This window comes from Lithobates pipiens, unplaced genomic scaffold (assembly GCF_037356315.1).
Source record: "Lithobates pipiens isolate NorthernLeopardFrog02 unplaced genomic scaffold, aLitPip1_a1.2 Scaffold_25, whole genome shotgun sequence".
Lineage (NCBI taxonomy): Eukaryota > Metazoa > Chordata > Amphibia > Anura > Ranidae > Lithobates > Lithobates pipiens.
The window spans coordinates 174,112,932-174,131,220 of record NW_027507787.1 but is presented as its reverse complement, the minus strand read 5'-3'; the positions used below and the strand labels follow the sequence as shown (position 1 = coordinate 174,131,220).

The 18,289-nt window shown below is 42.6% G+C and overlaps 1 protein-coding gene across 5 annotated transcripts in view; it reads right to left on the bottom strand.

The window, feature by feature from the left end:
- Positions 1-18,289, bottom strand: part of MYOF (myoferlin) — a 229,345-nt gene that overhangs the window by 173,325 nt on the left and 37,731 nt on the right. For all 5 annotated transcript variants that reach the window (XM_077455200.1, XM_077455202.1, XM_077455203.1 and 2 more), the window contains exons 2-3: positions 10,751-10,806; positions 3,060-3,151 (exon numbers count right to left, since the gene is read on the bottom strand). In XM_077455200.1, the coding sequence (XP_077311326.1) occupies positions 3,060-3,151; positions 10,751-10,806 (148 nt within the window). The remainder of the gene's footprint in view (positions 1-3,059; positions 3,152-10,750; positions 10,807-18,289) is intronic.

The window sequence follows — 18,289 nt, the reverse complement described above, 5'->3', positions numbered from 1 at the left end:
CATGATACATATTCTGGCCAGGTGGCAGGCAGGTCCACTCTCAGGAGAGGACAGCAGTGCGCCTTTGTCCAGATCTGCTCTCTCATCTCACATGCTCTGCCATGCTGCTGGGGCCACAACCTTTAATGGCTCAGGGGAGAAAAGGGGTGCATAATCCCAGGCTCAAGTTTATCATCGGTGGCAAGTAACATTTTTCTTAAAATGGGGTGCCTTAAGATTTTGCATACTTTTAAAGTTTGCTGAGGCTGAAAATCGCTTGCTTATACAACACTGATTATTCAGACTAAAATCCTTAACTATGCAGGTAAGATCAAGTCACATCCCATCGCTGCCAATGATACCTTTATCTCCCCCAATCTTACAGGGCAGCTGGGAGCAAAACCCCAAGAGTCGGCCCTCGCTCCACACTGCTCTTGAATTCAAGAAAATGGCCCACACACCTATGACATCTGTGAAATTCAAGTTGTTTATTAGACAAGTTTTTTAAGACTCTCACCATTTACCTAAAGCAGACCGACAACTACTACTCCCAAGAACAGCTAGACTCCTCCCCAGAACCAGTTTTCCCCATCCAACACCCACCCATCCCAGTAACACACCGCTTTCTTCTCTTCCCATCCTTAACCCCCAACTCTTCTCCTTACTTTCCCGGTCTATTACTTTTCTGCACTAAAAATTGTGCCCCAAGCTTTGTGCACCTCTACCTACCCATTTTCTGCTCAATCTACTAGCTGAGCTCATCCCTCTTTCTATTCTACCTGGGCTCTTTTCTCAGCCCTTGTTATGTCATAATCTGCTGTTCATCCCTTTTCTAACTTCCGCATTATTTACAGAATAATAGTGATTGTAAGCCTATTTCTGAAGATGGCCATACATGAAGAAAAAAATAAAATAAAAACTGAACCTATTCCCCTATTCACACATTCCAGGTGTATAGGGGGAAATCCACCTCGCTGCACTGTTGTATTCTGACAGTGGGGAGACTGCCCTGCTGTCCGATTATACAGATCAGAGATGCCTTGAGTCATTGACTACAACCGCTGGCCGAGTGGCTTTTATCCCACCGGGCAGTTAAATGGAAGTTGATCGGTAGGTAGATCGGCATTTGTTCAAATATAGTAGCCACACATGGATCGAAATATGGCCGATTCTTGCTGAACCGGCTAATTTTGATCTAAGGCCACTAGAAGTCCTTTAAGAACCCCATCTTTTCCCACCCCCCCACTTCATTTTCTGTACACTTGTAGTTATCTGTACAGTTTTTTTTTTTACCATAATACTTGACCTATAATACAATATTATATATTATATAATATTATATATAATATACCTATAATATAATCTCTTTGCCATATCTCCTGCTTAGAAAACCCAATGTTTGTATAAGAACAGTATTTAGGTGATAAATGTAGGACCATATAATGTGAACATACCAGTAATCTGTGCGGTAAACCTCACTGCTGCTAAGAGAACCTGCTCACAGCTGTCAAGTACATACAGTATATTATAAAGCTCATAGAGCCCTATAACGTGTCATGTTTATATAGGCAAATAGGCATATGCAAACATGGAGGACTTGGGAGACCGGAATATCTAGTGCTCATCTACTAGATGCTCTTTTCAGCCTCCCTACAATGGCTTTCCGAGGACTGGACCGCATTTAATTTCCCATGGCATAAAAGTCAGCCATATGTAGCCAAAGAGAACATGACAGGAATAGATGATTCACTTATATAGAAGGTAAAAGGTAAAAAAAAAAACAGGTATAGAAAGAAAAGGAAAGCATGTACCTGCATTCTCTAATGCCCTATAAACATTTTATTAAATAAACATTTTTTTTTTTTTAATTAGCACACCATATAGGCTCTCTACATGTTGTCATTTTATTCAAGTTTAGCACATTTTAGGAACTTATACCAATTCCATTTCATGAATTTATCACATTTCAGCAGTATTTTGGGTGTATTTTTTTTTATGTAGCAGTAACTGACCTCCACCCTGTGTGTGCTTATACCAGGAAATACACAAACTTCAACCTCACCTATTCTGTTTGCCATTATTAATTACATAAACAAAAGATAAGCTTCCTATACCATTCTATAAAGACAAGCCTTTGGAAAGCAGTTTCTTACTTTACCATGTTGACATAAGCCATATTTCAGTATAAAAGTTCTGTATGCATATGTATTTTATCTCCACCTCATATGGTACTATTATAACATAACACATACACACACAATCACACATTATGACGAATAAATAATTTATAGTTAAAAGGCAGATGAAATTTTACAACACTCCGAAAGGGTTTGACACATAGAAGCGATCATTTGTACATCTCAAATGAGACCTAGGGCACTCAATAGAAGACTTGGGGCACGTGCCCTGGGTGCCAGGGTATAGCAATGCTCACGCTCCAGGCTATAGGAATTTTATGGGGCTATAAACTGTATGATAATCTTACTGAATTGACTGACAGTCTTATGGTAATAGAAATGCCCATGTACCACAAACCGAAAACAAGCCATTGAATTAGGACAAAGGAAAGAAAAAAAAAGAAAAAAAGAAAAAAAAAAAAAAAAAAAAATACTGAAAGTCAGATGCTAGCATTAGCTTTTCAGGAACACCGGTAACCTGCCTCCTGGGATTCATCCAGTTTTGCAGCAATGGGCCAATTTTTTAATGCTTTCAGGTAGAAGCAAATTAAAAGTCTGCACATTCTGGGCACATTGGGAGCTGCATGCAATGCCACTGCACAGGGTTTTGTGCCAATTGAAAAAGCTTTGAAATCCCTGTAAACTCCAAGAGCCCGTTCCAAATAGAACAAAAACCACCTACACATTTCAGGATCACAGACATCAGTAAACCACTTTGAAAGGAACATTTCTTTACCAAGATGATAAAGGTCATTAAGTAATAACATGCAGTAACCCATAGCAGACAGATTTCACACTGAAGATATCAAAGATCTATGGATTATGACTGAGGATTGGCCCATGTGCATCAATGGGCTATCATTGTAAGATACATTACACAGCACATATAAAGGCATAACCTACTTGTCTTTTCCGATTGTTTCAAAGTCTTTGACGGTGACCTCCAACGTCGAGGAGTAGTCTAGGGGTATTCCCTTCAGATCAAACTCCAGAAGCTGCAAGAAGAGAAAGTGTGAAACTGGGTATATGTAGCTTTATGTAAACCACAAAAATTCCACATCATTTCATGGAACCAAAAGATTTCAAACAACTATCTCTCTCTCCACCCTCTGGGTCATGAGATTTGAAATCAAATTAGTTCTCGTCATGCTGTATATCTTCCAACAGATCAATAACTAAGCAAAAAAAAAGTTTTTCATTTACAGGAAGTCACATATACAGTTACCCAATTTTGGAATCTGTTACAATTATTTTATTTTTAATCTGCACTTTTGAAAGGTTTGCCCATACATGGTTTGATTTATAATAGGGGACAATACAAGCAGGAATTGTTCATACTGAAGGTGATAATAAAGCACCTGTACACATAATGTAGAGCAGCCTCTCTCAACCTTTTCAACACAGAGGAACCCCTCAAATACTTCTCCGGACTCAGGGAACCCCTGCTAAAAATTTGAAATCTTCAACTCAAGATACATTAGTGTGATGGTCAGTGGGAAGAATGGTCCTTACACTTGTGGTCATTGGGAAGAATTACCTCCTTACAGATAGTTAAAAAGAACAATGGTGTCAGTGGGAACTTATCTGAGAGGCAGAAATTGCCCAATGCTGAAGGAACCCCTAGCAACCTGTGGGAGGAACTCTGGTTGAGAATCACTGATGTAGACAATGGGGAAAAATAAAGAGCATCATAAACAATCTTTAGAACTTCCATGTGCCTCCACAGGACAGAGGTCAGTCTTTTTGGTCCTTGGACCAAAATTATTGTAACCGTCGGAAACATGCTGTCAAGAAGAGGCACACTGAGGCTAGAGTCTCAGTGCAGATGAACTCCCTTCCCGTTGCTGTAGCTATCACACAGACAGTGAAGCAGCTGAGGAATGTTATAGCTGGGAGGGTAAAGCTGAGAGACTAGTTACCCCTCATGCCTATCTACTTGTAACTGACAGCAGGCAGTGGGAGGATTCCAAACTCAATAGACAGCCGTAGACGCCATCTGTTGCCTGCTCACCGTTAGAAGGCGAGAGTGGACCTAATGGGAAATGGTCATCATCACTGGTCACTAAGAAAGCTGTCAGCTGTGAAGTGGACAGCAGCCTTAAAGAGGAACATGACATAAAAAAAAAAAAAAAAAAAGGAAGAAGAGTGAGGTGGATTTTGGGGGGGATAAGTTCCTCTTCTCCAGGACATTGTACTCTGACAGCAGGACTTTCTGATGTCAACATACACTGATTAGCACCTGCAGCCAATAAGCTGCTGCCGGCTGATTGACATTTGTTGAAATGTTTTTCTCAATCTAATGATCAAGGATGAGCTCCGGTGTGTTCGCATACTCCACGTGCAGAGCCCGCCAGGAAGTCAGCGCAGTGCTGAGCTAATCCCTGTCAAAGCTTAGAGTTTTACTAAACCCACAACAGTAAAATTAGTCTATATATGCAGTAAAGCATGCTAGCTATACCCACTGCGGAACATAAGGGCTTAATGCTCTGCATTGTGTAAAAAGGGCTGTTTGATCCTGTATGCACAGATCTTGCCCTTCTTGCATTGTCTCCAAAACATGTCTGGATAAGACAGAGTTAGTGGAGTCAGGCTGCACATGCTCAGTTTTGTGTGTATTGGAGCATTTTTTTTTCTCTTGGGAAAGTGCATGTGATTAGCACAGGGCCAATCAGCACTGTCCAGAGAGTGTCTGGGGGTCCTGCATTCTGATAGGATAGCCAGTGTAGTAGGAAAACTCCTCCTACAAGCTTCAACCAGACACTGATAGAAGTCACAGGACAGCTATATACCCTCAAAGAGAAAAGATATTAAGCAGTTTAGATTTACTAAAACGATTGCATTTCCATGTTGTGTACTGTTGGAGACCAGATATAGTGAATTCAGGCTCCTCGGTTTAGTAACATGTTAAGCCCTCTGTCACACCAGTGCGACTTGTAATGTGATTTGACTGTGTAGCGGTACCCCTGTAGGGGGTGCCAAGTACTCTGGCCCACCTGTCACCCTGCCCAGGCCAGCATTCTTCTCCCAGACACTCCCAAGACAATGAACAGTAAAGCTGGCTTTGTTTTTGTTGTTTTATTGGGGGAATTCAACTTGGATGAGGATGGTAATGGGAATTATGGGACGCCCAAGGGAATAATAGAAAAGTTGCTAGGGACAACCATGTACACTCTTTGCACACGTCTCCGGACTCCTCCAGCACAACTTTCCACTTCCTATCTAGTGGTTCGCTCCATTCCTCCTGGATGTCGCTTCCTATTTAGTAGTTCCAGGATCAGCTAGCACATGGTGGCTAGACCTGACACTGGCTCAGCCAGGCCTAAGTAACTTGATTTTGCAGGCAGGGACCACGGCGCCTATAGTGTTAAAGAAAAACATGGCAATTCTTGTTAGTGCTAGCTGTCCTTCTGGTGGTCTACTGCTCCCAGTCAATCCTCTTCAAGCTCTGCCAGCTGCCCGACTTCACTGCCCATGACATTACAGTCCTCACTACTGGCTCCATACCCAGCACTGACTATTCCCTCGCAGACCTCTCTCGTCACTCACCATCACCAGCCCTGCTGGCTGCAACCAGTGGTTCCCTCCTGAAGACTTGCCCGGCCTTCCTAGCTCCTGCTGTCCTCAGATTCCTCCTGTGCGAATCCTTAACAAGTTATTGAAGGACTGCACCCGAGTCCCAGGCCCGAGACCACCCCTCTCCCCAGCCTGAGGAGCTCCCCCTCAAAAAGGCCCAGACAGCCTAGTACCCCATCCTCAGTTCTTCCACCTGACAACTCCTCCCCAGCTTGGCTGACTACAGGCATTTCAAGGAGGCCTGCCCCCTACCAATCCTAGCTGGGGATTGGTCAGGGCTCCCTGAGATGACCCAGACAGCCCCACCTCTCTATGCCTCGGACAGTGAGGTGATGCTGTCCGAGGCATAGCTGCTATTCTGAGCCACTCCCAGCCCACACAAACCAAAACAAACAGGAAGCTAGGCCTGTCTAAATTTACCTACACTTATCAAAAAAAAAAAAAAAAACTGACATCTCTTGAGCGAGCATGGCGTAAATCGAAATCTGAACAAGACTTTACCCTCTACAAATCTGCCCTTCTCAAATACAACTCCTGCCTTCACACTGCTAAACAAACCCATTACAACATTCATCAAAACCCCCCATCCAAACTTTCCACTAATTTCTCCCCTTAATTCCTTACTTCACCCCCCACTGCCCCCACCCACAAACTTGCTTACCACTCAACAGATTGCCAACCATTTCAATAGCCAAATCGACAATTCGCAAGGAGATATCCAGCATTCAAGTTCCTCCCCTACCCAACACATCGGGTCCAACACCACACTCTCCTCCTTTTGCCCAGTTACCACAGATGAAGTTAATAAACTCCTCTCCATGGCCCACCTCATTACCTGTCCCCTCTCAATTACTGTGAACACCTTCCCACTCCATCCTAACCCACATCTTCAACCTCTCTTTCTCCTCCGTCACTTTTCCTTCCCTGCTCAAACATACACTGGTTATCCCCATACTAAAAAAACCCTCACTAGACCCCACTTGTTTGAATAACTTAAGACCCATCTCCCTGCTCCCGTTTGCCTCCAAGCTCATCGAATGCCTTGTCCATGACCGAATAGCTACCTCACAGACAGCAACCTTCTCGACCCCATACAGTCTGGTTTCCACCCACAAAATTCTACTGAAACGGCCCTACTAAAAAAACTACTCCATACTCGCTTTTAGACCTCTCTGCTGCCTTTGACACAGTTGACCACCTGCTCCTCCTCAGCAAACTACACTCCCTTGCCCTTCGCGATTCTGCTTTATCCTGGTTATCCTACTTATCTCAGTGCACTCAGTGTCACAACTCCATCTCCTCAACTCCACTTCCTCTTTCCCTTTCTGTTGGGGTACCACAAGGCTCCGTCCTTGGGCCTCTCCTATCCTCACTCTATAACTCTTCACTGGACCAACTGATAACCTCCCACGGCTTCCAAAACTGCCTCTAAGCCGACAATACCCAGATCCATCTCTCCACTCAACTCACCCCCTCGATCTCCTCATGGATCTCAAATTTACTGAATGACATATCGATACGGATGTCACACCACTTTCTCAAACTCAATCTTTCTAAAACTGAGCTTGTTATATTTCCTCCTTCACGATTTCCCCTCCGTGTGACCATTAATATCAACACAACCATTGGTCCCTCCACACATGCCAGGGTCCTGGGTGTAATCCTTGGCTCTGACCTCGCTTCAGCCCCCATATCCAATCACTGGCCAAATCCTGCTGCCTTAACCTCCGCAACATCTCCAGAATGCGACCCTTCCTGACTAATGACACGACAAAGCAACTTATTCACTCCTTGATTATTTCCCGCCTTAACTACTGCAACTCTCTCCTTAATGGCCTACCCTTAAGCAGGCTAACCCCCCCCCCCCCTTCAGTCTATTAGAAATTCTGCTGCTAGACCAATACACCTCACTAACCGATCCATGACTGCTTCTCCCCTCTGCCAATCCCTTCACTGGTTCCACCTACCACACTGTGTAAAAGTCAAAATGCTAAACCATAACATACAATGCCATTCACACTGCCCCCATCTACTTTACCAACCTCATCTGCAGATATTGCCCAAATCATCCCCTCCGCTCCTCCCAGGACCTCCTGTCTAGCTCCCTTGTTACCTCCTCACATACTCGCCTTCAAGACTTCTCCAGAGCCTCTCCCATCCTCTGGAACTCCCTGCCCCAGTATATCCAATCAGCCTCCACCCTGTCCACCTTTAGGAGATCCCTGAAAACTCATTCATTCAGGGAAGCCTATCCTACCCCCACCTAACTGTCCCTGAGCCACCCCCATCGAATCATTCTCTGCATCTATTACTTCTTGTACCACCCCCTCCCTTTAGAATGTAAACTATGAGCAGGGCCCTCCCGTACCTTTTGTATTGAACTGTACTGTAATTGTGTTCCCCCCCCATACATTGTAAAGCGCTGAGTAAACTGTTGGTGCTATATAAATCGTGTATTATTACAATAATAATAATAATTCTCTGGTCTGATAAAACAAAGATTGAACTCTATGGCCTGAACCGCAAGAGTCATGTCTAGAGGAAACAAGGCACTGCTCATCACCTGGCCAATACTGTGCCTACAGTATGGTGGTGGCATCATGCTGTGGGGATGTTTTTCAGCGGCAGGAACTGGGAGACTAGTCAAGATTGAGGGAAAGATGAATGCAGCAATGTACAGAGACAGCCTTGATGAAAACCTGCTCCAGCGCTACTCAGACCTGGACCTCAAACTGGGGCAAAAGTTAGTCTTCCAATAGGACAAGGAACCCCAAGCACACAGCCAAGATGACAAAGGAGTGGCTACAGGGCAGTCCTGAATGTCCTTGAGTGGCCCAGCCAAAGTACAGACTTGAACCAGATTGAACATCTCTGGAGAGATCTGAAAATGACTGTGCACCGTTGCGCCCCATCCAACCTGATGGAGCTTGAGAGATCCTGCAAAGAAGAAGAATGGGAGACACTGCCCACAAATAAGTTTGCCAAGCTTGTAGCATCACACTCAAAAATACTTGAGGCTGTAAGTGGTGCTTCAACAAAGAATTCAACATACTTCTGTACATGTAATTTTTTTTCGTTTTTTAAGATTTCAAACAAACTTCTTTCACATTGTCATTTAGGGGTATCATTTGTATAATTTTGAGGAAAATAATGAATTTAATCTATTTTGGCAAAGGGCTTTAACATAACAAAATGTGGAAGAGGTGAAGCGCTGTGAATACTTTGTGGATGCACTGTATGCCCTTGTGTAACACATCCCTAATCACCAGCCTCCGCAGCCTTAGACAATCTGGTGCTGGGCATGCTTCCCCCTTCAATGCCTATACTGAGAGCACTTAAATAAATTGAAGGTTCCTGTTTATTGCATGCCCAAATTTTAAGCCCATGTTCTGCCCTAAATTAAACCACAATCCCAATGAGAAAGCACACTGGGAGAAGCCATGGAACAAAATAGACAGCCATGTTTCAAAACTGTATCTGTTTAATGACCAGGTCGCAATGTGCCAAACCCAACAGTGAAACGTCAACTTTAAATCCAACATTTGCAACTATTGTTCAGGGTCAGAACATCTTCACAGGTGTCGTCAAAATATTCATAAATACATTTACGACAGAGCTCTAAAAGCACATTAAAATAGAGATATGCTAATACTTTTAGTGCCACGCTAAGCAAAAAAGGGAAATATGTATGGTCCCGCTGATGCTCAGGAATGGGGTGCCGGCTGAAAACATCACCATTCAGTAGCATATAGCAATTTTTATTTTATTTTTTATTCAAAAAAGGTTTCATCGATTACATACAAAATATTCACAACCAGTACAGTCATACAGTCTCTATCTCCACAGTTGACCTTATACTCAAAAAGTCAATAAAATAAAGCAGAGAGAACATTTCTTAGCACCATGCAGATATGTATAGCGTGTAACAGTACCGGACCACCCTCATTACACCGGGTACCGGAAATACCAGACAGTGCTCCATCTATACCTCGTCCTTGTGTATAGAATACTTAGAAGAATCACTGCACTCCCTATCCAGTCTGCAAGGATAAAAGTGTGCAATGGCCCTGACCTCTATGACTAAGTCCTGGTGGGTGGGGCGAAACATGTCAGAGGGTATGGTTTGTAAAGTGGTGCAAGGCTGAGGCCATCTCACACATTTAAACTTACAGACTAGACTAGAGTGTAAATGAGATGATACTTGGGCTAGAGATATTTGGATAGATTTTGACTAGAGTAGGAACCCTGTAGGTAAATTTTTTTGCTGTCTGTGCCCCATTGAGGAAATTTCACTTCATGCCCTGGAAACCATAAGTGAGAGGTAATCTCTCCAAACTGAGGGTAAACCACCTTTTATGCCCCCTTTCCTTATATTTCCACTCCAGTGTCAAAAATCACTTTCACAAAGGGTATGAATTTCCCCATACTGGTCACATCAATAGAGTGGTTTTTACGTTATAGATACACCATTGTTCAGAGGTTTTATTTGATACAGAGAAGAAGAAAGAAGAAAGAAGAAAGAAGAAAGAAGAAAGAAGAAAGAAGAAGAAAGAAGAAGAAAGAAGAAAGAACAAACCGGTGAAAAGTCTGAGAATCGTACACATTTGCATTTCTAAAAATGGTGCTTACAAATACAGTATTTGGGACATATAGCAACTTCGTAATTAGCACTTCTGCCTTGCAGCACTAGGAGCATTGATTTGAATCCCAAGTGACATACTACATGAATAGATTTTGCATGTTCTTCCAGTGAGGGCATGGGTTTCCTCTAGGTACCCCAGTTTCCTCCCACACTACAAAGACACGTTTGTAGGTTAATTGGCTCCTGTCTATATTGGCCTCAGTATGTGTATGCATGGATGTGAGGTATGGGTCTTAGGATTGTAAGCTCCTTGAAGGCAGGCACTGATGCGAATACATATACACACAGTAGATCTCTAATAAATATACATTCAACATTGCCAAATACACAAAGGGAAACGTAAAACGCCAATCTAAGCTCACTACAAAACAAAACATACCTCTTTCCATACTGGGTTGAGTTCATTGTCTATCGCTTTAGTTTTCTTTTTCTCAGCTGTAAAAAAAAGAAGTTCAATGTTAAATCTCTTTAAAAACAAAACAAAAACAAACACACGACACACACACACACACAAAGGTTTTCATTGTAATAGGACAACAGCTTGCCTGCAGAAGAGACCCCTTGTGCCGCTCATTAGTAAGCCAGACGGAACAAATATGCTTAGGGGACCTTCTGTAAGTGGATGCATTGTGCTGACCGACAACAGGATAATGTCAAAACTTATGTATACCATTTTCACATGAGCTTATGGCCAATGAAGTGTGCAGAATGAACTTCCTACTCTAAATTAAATGAATGGGCATGCTGTGGTGGCATGGTTAGAAATGCAAAATAATAATATATATATATTTTTTTTATAATGTCCCATGGGTATTCTTTGTAGAATCTACTCCTGTAAACAATTATTCATCATTCGCTTTTATATAGACAAAGTGAAACACACTTATTGCATATGTACCAAGAGCATAGATAAAACTAGATTGATGAAAGAACTAATATCTTAGAGAGGTTGGCTTGAGTTTAAACAACCTAGGACTTCAGCTATATGAGGAATTAGACTATTGTTTGAGGGGCAAGGGGTAGAGGGGGGGGGGGATAAATGGAATTGGGGAAGGAAAGAGCAGTGGGAAAGGGTCACGGAATCAGGGTGGAACTAGGGTGGGGGCCTTTAAGCAACCATCTCTAGACCCACCTCCAATCTAATTATTTTATAACGCCTTAGATTCACATGGGTAAGATTGGGTTATGGTAGGTGGGATTATTTCTCCCCCCCCCCCCCCCGGGTAGTATACACCCACTTTCTCTCAAAAGTTGAGTATATAGAAGGGGGAACGTCAGAATTTTATGTTGACTTATGGGAGATGGGAATACTGTACGATTTCTACACCTTAGGAATGTCATGCATCATGTTTATTGTGAAGGTTTTGTACCTAGTTATGTACTCTTGTATTTTGAGATCTTTGTTATGCGATAAATGTCTGTCTTTTCTAAAAATTATAATTTAAAAAAAAAGGAGAACGTCAAAACTTTTGTATACCGTTTTCAAAATTAGCTTATGGTTGATGAAGTGTGCAGAATGAACTTTCTACTGTAAATTAATGAATGGGCATGCGGTGGTGGAATGGTTAGAAAAAAAGAATTTTTTTTTTTTTTTATTAATGTCCCATTTTAGAATCTCTACTCCTGTAAACAATTATTCATCATTCTCTTTTATATAGAAAAAGTGAAAAACACTTTAATGCATATGTACCAAGATCAGGAATGTAACAAGTCAGGAGCAATTGGTGCAAAACAGACAGGCAAAAGGAAAATTCAACAGACGATCCATGAAGTATATCAGTATCGTTTTTTCACCTCATAGAACGCAAGATTGTACAATGGTGTTAAATCGAATCCCTGAGATTTCTTGTGCCTAGGATATGCACATTACGATATATAACATTTTTCTTAAATGCAAATCACAGTTACAGTTTTGTTTGTACAAGAAAACAAAATTTCATCTGTCTCCTGGTAATTTTCTTATCACTATGGGTAAAAAATAAATAAAAAAGTTGGATTCTACTCAACAACAGAAAACAAGCATTCTGAAAAATATAAAGATTTTAGACTGCTACCAGTACGTGGCCAGCTTAATGCCCCTAGTACAGTCACTCGTTGGATGCTAGCTGGAGATACACTATATTACCAAAAGTATTGGGACACCTGCCTTTACACGCACATGAACTTTAAAAAGGATAGTTCATCTTTACAAAGCCTACCTATGCAGGTATAGCACCCTGAAGTTTAGTCAGGGAGCGCCTCACAAATTTGCTTGCCAAGAGTGGTTATCTTGGTTGATTGATAGTAATCTATTGATTTCTCCCCAAGTTTGGCCTTGTTGGACTTTTCTCTCTTCTACCACTAGGTTGCCAGGCACTTGGTGGTACTAGATATAGAAGGGCAACCCAAGGACAGGTTAGGGGTATCTCAGCCAATGGGCATGGGTTTTCTGGAATACCTTGACCTGCTGGGAGAATATCATTTTTATAATATAAATATATATACGGTTGATCCATGTTCTGTGCCACCTAGACAGCCGTCTGAGTGGATGTGTGTGTGTCATCTGTCCCAGGCTGCTAGACCGGAGAATGGGCCTATTCCAGGGGCATCTGGCTGCTGGGCTATGTGAGGGCCTATTCAGAAGTAGGAGAGCAGTACAGGGTTGGGATTGCAGCTTGCAGTCCAACCAGAAGGGACGTTCTGCCGGCTGGAGAACCTGTCACCATGAAGGGACCAACTGCCTTTTCCAGGGACTACAGTGAGTAACGGAAGCAAGTACCGGAACCATAGTCTCACCAAAAGAGCACTGTGAAGAATCTGGGAAACTTCAGGCGGTGATCAAGTAAGGGACCCAACCAGTGGACAAAACGCTTGCAGAGCAGCCTTATGTGTGAAGCCAGGGACCCAGCCGGTTACCAGGGGTGAAGCTTGAGAAGTATCTGGAGTGCCAACCTAGGGACCCAGCAGAGAGGCGGGGGTAACGATTGAGAAGATAACACCGCAAACCTTGGAGGAGCTCAAAGAATTCATAGTCAGCAAATCAGAGGTTCTAGTGAGAGACCAGGAGTATTGAAGAACTACAAGAGGCAGTTTGTAGTGGAGCTGAATGAACTGTCATGTTTGAGTCAGGAACGGTTAAAGACTGTTACCACAGGAGACAGCATTTTCTGCAAGTGCAGATGTGGCTTCTTGCTGGGGCCTTTGCCTGCACGGCTGTCTTCCTATTGAAGTCAGGTGTCCCGGCCCTAACCCCCTTTCCCCCCCAAAATATATAAAAAAGGACTGTCAAAAGAAAGAAAACCTCTTTTACATCCAAGATGTGTCTGGTGCCCAATGACTCACAACCCACCACATACTGAAGGATGTCAGCCATCTTTGGTCTTGGAGGTCCTTATTAGACCAAGAGAGGTAAAGACCTTGCTACACAGGTATGGGATGAGAATATATATTATATATATATATATATATATATATATATATATATATATACACATATATATTCATATATATACATATATATATACATACATACACACACACACACACACATACACACATACCACATCTATGTTTGCCATAGGTGGATGTAGCATGGCCACCTGCTCTGTGCTCCGCCTCTCCAGCGCTCACTGGAATGATGGGCTATGGAGGAGGCAGGAGCGGGTGGCTTGGTGAGAGGCTGAGCCAGTTGCCGGTCAGGCATCTGGGTGGATCCTAGCATTAAAGTTGGGATCTCTTCAGAGTTTGGACTGGCTCTGTGCCTTCAGGCGACAGCAGGATTTAGCCTTCCATCAGCTGAAAACTGGTCACAGGAGTGCAGCCCTTAGTGCACTCCTGTGAGCCACACAAGAAGTATGGCCAAAAGAAGCCTTGTTCCCTTTTCATATTCCCGATACATGCCTTGTACTTATATGACAAGTAACCGTATTTCTGTGTATGGATTCCTTTGTGTGAAATACCTGGTGTTCCTGCCAGTCCCTCTGCATTCCTATTAAAAACCCCGACCACACCAAGCATGAGAGCTCAGCGTGGTCAGTGTTCTAAGCTGTGTTCAAACACAACCTACTCTCCACCAAGGTTCAGGATTGTGCTGACACATTCCCCATGTACAGCCATTCACTGGAAAGACCAGTGTACTGCTGTTTCTCCTCCCCAAGATCCTTCTGCAGCTGAGAACAGATGGTATGTGATCAATTCTAAACGAAGAAATAAAAAAAAAAAAAAAAACAGTTTTGTATTTAATTTCTATATTACACTGAATGGGTTGTTTTGCAAGTGTTAAACTCTCACCTTGTAGGATTTCTGACCACTCTCTGTGAGAGCAGAGGGGATAAGGTAATTTGATTTGTATCGTGGAACTTTGAGAATTTTTCCTGGTGCAGTCTTGAGAGACCAGGTCAAATTCTAAAAAACACTGCAAACATTTATAATGCTTTAATTAATTTCTGGATTTACTTTTTTGCTACTCGTTTTAACTCGCCAGACATAGAAGCAGTGATTTCACGAGTCCATGATTCACAAAAAATACAGGATATAGGAGGGTAGAGGCATTGCAAAATGTGACCACTGTTCCTCTATGGACCATTATGTAGGCTGTGTGGTAGGCAGAATGTCATTGATGAAACATTATTATGGCAATGAACCATATGTAAATGAGTGGTCATGTGTTCCAAAAGTCACTAAGAGACTGGGGAAGGCAGCAGTTCCTCAAAAGAACATTAAAGGGGGGGGGGGGGGGGGGGTACCATAAAATGACCACAGAAAAAGCTACTGCCGACAGTGATTTGTATGGACAAAAAATTAATAGATTACCTCTTAGGAGTGCTGCATAATTGGTTTTATGGAAAATGCAGGACATTCTAAGCCCTTGTACACACGGTCAGAGATTCCAACAACCAAATCCGTCTGAGTAATTCCGACGAATTAATTCCGGAAGAGGTCCGGAAGTGATGTTCCAAACTAAATTGTCGGAAAATCCGATTGTACATAACGTGATGACGTTATTTAGTTACGACGGGACTACGTTCAGGCTAGTAGCCAATAGCTTTGGTCTAGGAATTTGATCTGAGCATGTGTGGCACTTTGTCCGTTGGAGTAGGCTACACATGATCGGAGTATGTCCGATCGGAGCATTTTGTCGGAAAATTTTACCGGCAAGTTGGAAAACTTGGTCCGTCGGATATTCAGACGGAAACAGTCCGATGCAGACCACACACACAGTCGGAATATCCGACAAAATGGTCCGATAGGACACATTCCGTCGGAATCTCCGACCGTGTACAAGGGCTTAGACCTCGTATAGACTCATAGCTTGTAGGCAGGTAGCCTACTTTATATGGAGTTGGCACTCGGCTGCCCAGGTCAGGAGGAAAGGGTTAATGCTTGTGCCTCCTTTCCTCTGTATGTTCTTGGAGAAATGCATGGGGATCATAGACTTAAGACTTGCTGGGACCTATGGTCCTTTCTGGAATGCTGAAATGCCAGTAGAACCCTGGAACTTGGACTTTTCTGTTAGAGCACCAAGTTTGGCCTTCACCTGGGGCAGCCAGTGTTAGGTTCAGTTAGGGAATGTTATACGTGTTGCCAAGTTTACAGTAAACGTTGATTCAACTGCTCCAAGCCTTGTCTGAAGGTCATTCAAAAAGGGGTGAATGCAAGGTCTTGGCATATTATTAAAAAACAGATTGTGTGATATTCCGTGCAGAGGAACGTACAAGGCAGATGAAAAAAAAAAAAAAGATAAAATATAAGAGATCTGCTGCCCCTACAAAATACTACCACCTGAGTGGAGTAGAGATAAATTGGTTGGGAAGGGTGTAGGTGTGGCGCTATTCCTCTTTGAGAGACTTGTATATGTAATATTAAAGTAAATAAAGTGACAAGTGTTAAATAATAACCGAAAGGTATATGTGGTATACTAAACGTGTGACACTTTTTGCAAGCAATTAAAATAATTTGTGCTTATGTATTACACCCTCTGCAGAGTGCAACTCAAAAGGTTTGTATGCCTTCAGGGTTAATAATGACCTGTGCTGATGGCGTGGGTGGAAATTGCAATCCTTGCTTTCCGTTTCACAGGAATTAGTGAAATGTGAGGGGGTTTGACCCCCTGCTATTAGTGCAACAGAAGCTGGTTGCATAAGCTGGTGTTTGCACCATACAAGAATTATAGTCAGTAAGTGACAACTGAAGTGTAATGAGGAAGAACTTGGTGAAAAAATAAAGAAAAAAAAATACAAAATAATAAAAACTTAAATATGTAAACAATCCTTTTCACATTTGGTGCAGTGATAAACAGAACAAAGTGATTTGTGCTCTTTTTTTTTTAAAGAGTGTCCAGTGTTTTACAAAGAATAATGCTTCTTCTTGCCCTCTTAATTGGGCGATAATGGTGTTGGTGATCTTATCCATGCTCTTATTACGCATGCACTCACCGGATTGCCTTACCCCGCCCAGGGGTACTGCTCAGCTACAGTATATGCCCCTCTGTAGCACTCTAGAAATGATCGAGCCGTGATTTGCTAATAGCATTCCACCAGTGTTAGTGGCTATAGTCTAATACCGCTTTGTAAACTTTATTTGTTAAAAAAAAAAAAAATTATGGAGATATACTCACATTTACTCTAAGTTAGACATGTAATAGAAACACAGGCGCTGAGAGAAAAATCCTACCTGCGGCCCTGACTGGAAGTGACGTTCTCCAAATCAGTCCTATGCGTTTCACCACTCAAGACATAATTTAGAGCCCTGCTTCTGCTCCTTGCCAGCCAGTACGATCGCTTCTCCTCTTGGCCAATTGGGTCTTAAGACCCGCTTCCTGGCCATGGAGGAGAAGCAGGAAGACAATAGCAAATATTAGACCCGAGCCTACCCTTTTTTTGAATCCAATTAGAGCCTCAGGCTCTAATCGTGCTAAAAAAAAAAAAAAAAAAAAAAAATAATATTAACCACTTCCCACCCGGCCAATGTATATATACGGCCGGGTGGGAGCCGCCTGCTCCTGATAGGACGTTCAGGAACGTCCTTCAGGAGTAGCGGGATCGCGCGCGCGCCCGCGCAGCGGCGCGATCCCGATGTGCTCGTGTCACCCGGACACGGCACATCTCAGATCGGCAGGAGGGCTCTGTGATTGGCCCTCCTGATCACATGACGGCCGTCATGTGATGTAAACAAACAGCCGGTTGCTAGGCAATCGTCTCTCCTCTCCTCACACGGAAGTCACCGCTGAGGAGAGGAGAGCAGATCGCTGCAGCCGGCTGATGATCAGTGAGTATGGGCTGCTTTTTACAGCTTTTTACTCACTGATCATCAGTGTAGTGTAAACACACAACACACCACACAGTGAAAACACAGTCCCCACATATGTCCCCAAAACACACATGTCCCCAAAACATACATGTCCCCAAATAATAAAAACACATGTCCCTAATAATAAAAACTTGTCCCCCACATATGTCCCACTAAAATCACATGTCCCAATGATTATCTGCACACATATGTACGTGATCACCTGCACACATATGTACATGATCATTTGCGTACATATGTCCGTGATCACACAAACCAATTATTATACACTTAACGGAATTTTTTTTACCAAAAACATGTAGCAGAATACATTTTGGCTTAAATTTATGACAAAATTTGATTTTATTGGATTTCTTTTCAAATAGAAAAAAGAAAATATTGTTTTTTTCCCAAATTTCCGCTTTTTTTGCGCTTATATCGCAAAAAAAATAAATAAAAACGGAGTCGTGAATAAATAACACCAAAATAAAGCTCTATTTGTGCGAACAAAATGATAACAATTTCATTTGGGTACAGTGTAGCATGACCGCGCAATTGTCACTGAAAGCGCTAGAGCGCTGAAAGCTGAAAATTGGTCTGGGAAGGAAGGGGGTGAAAGTGCCCTGTATTGAAGTGGTTAAAATCCATGCAT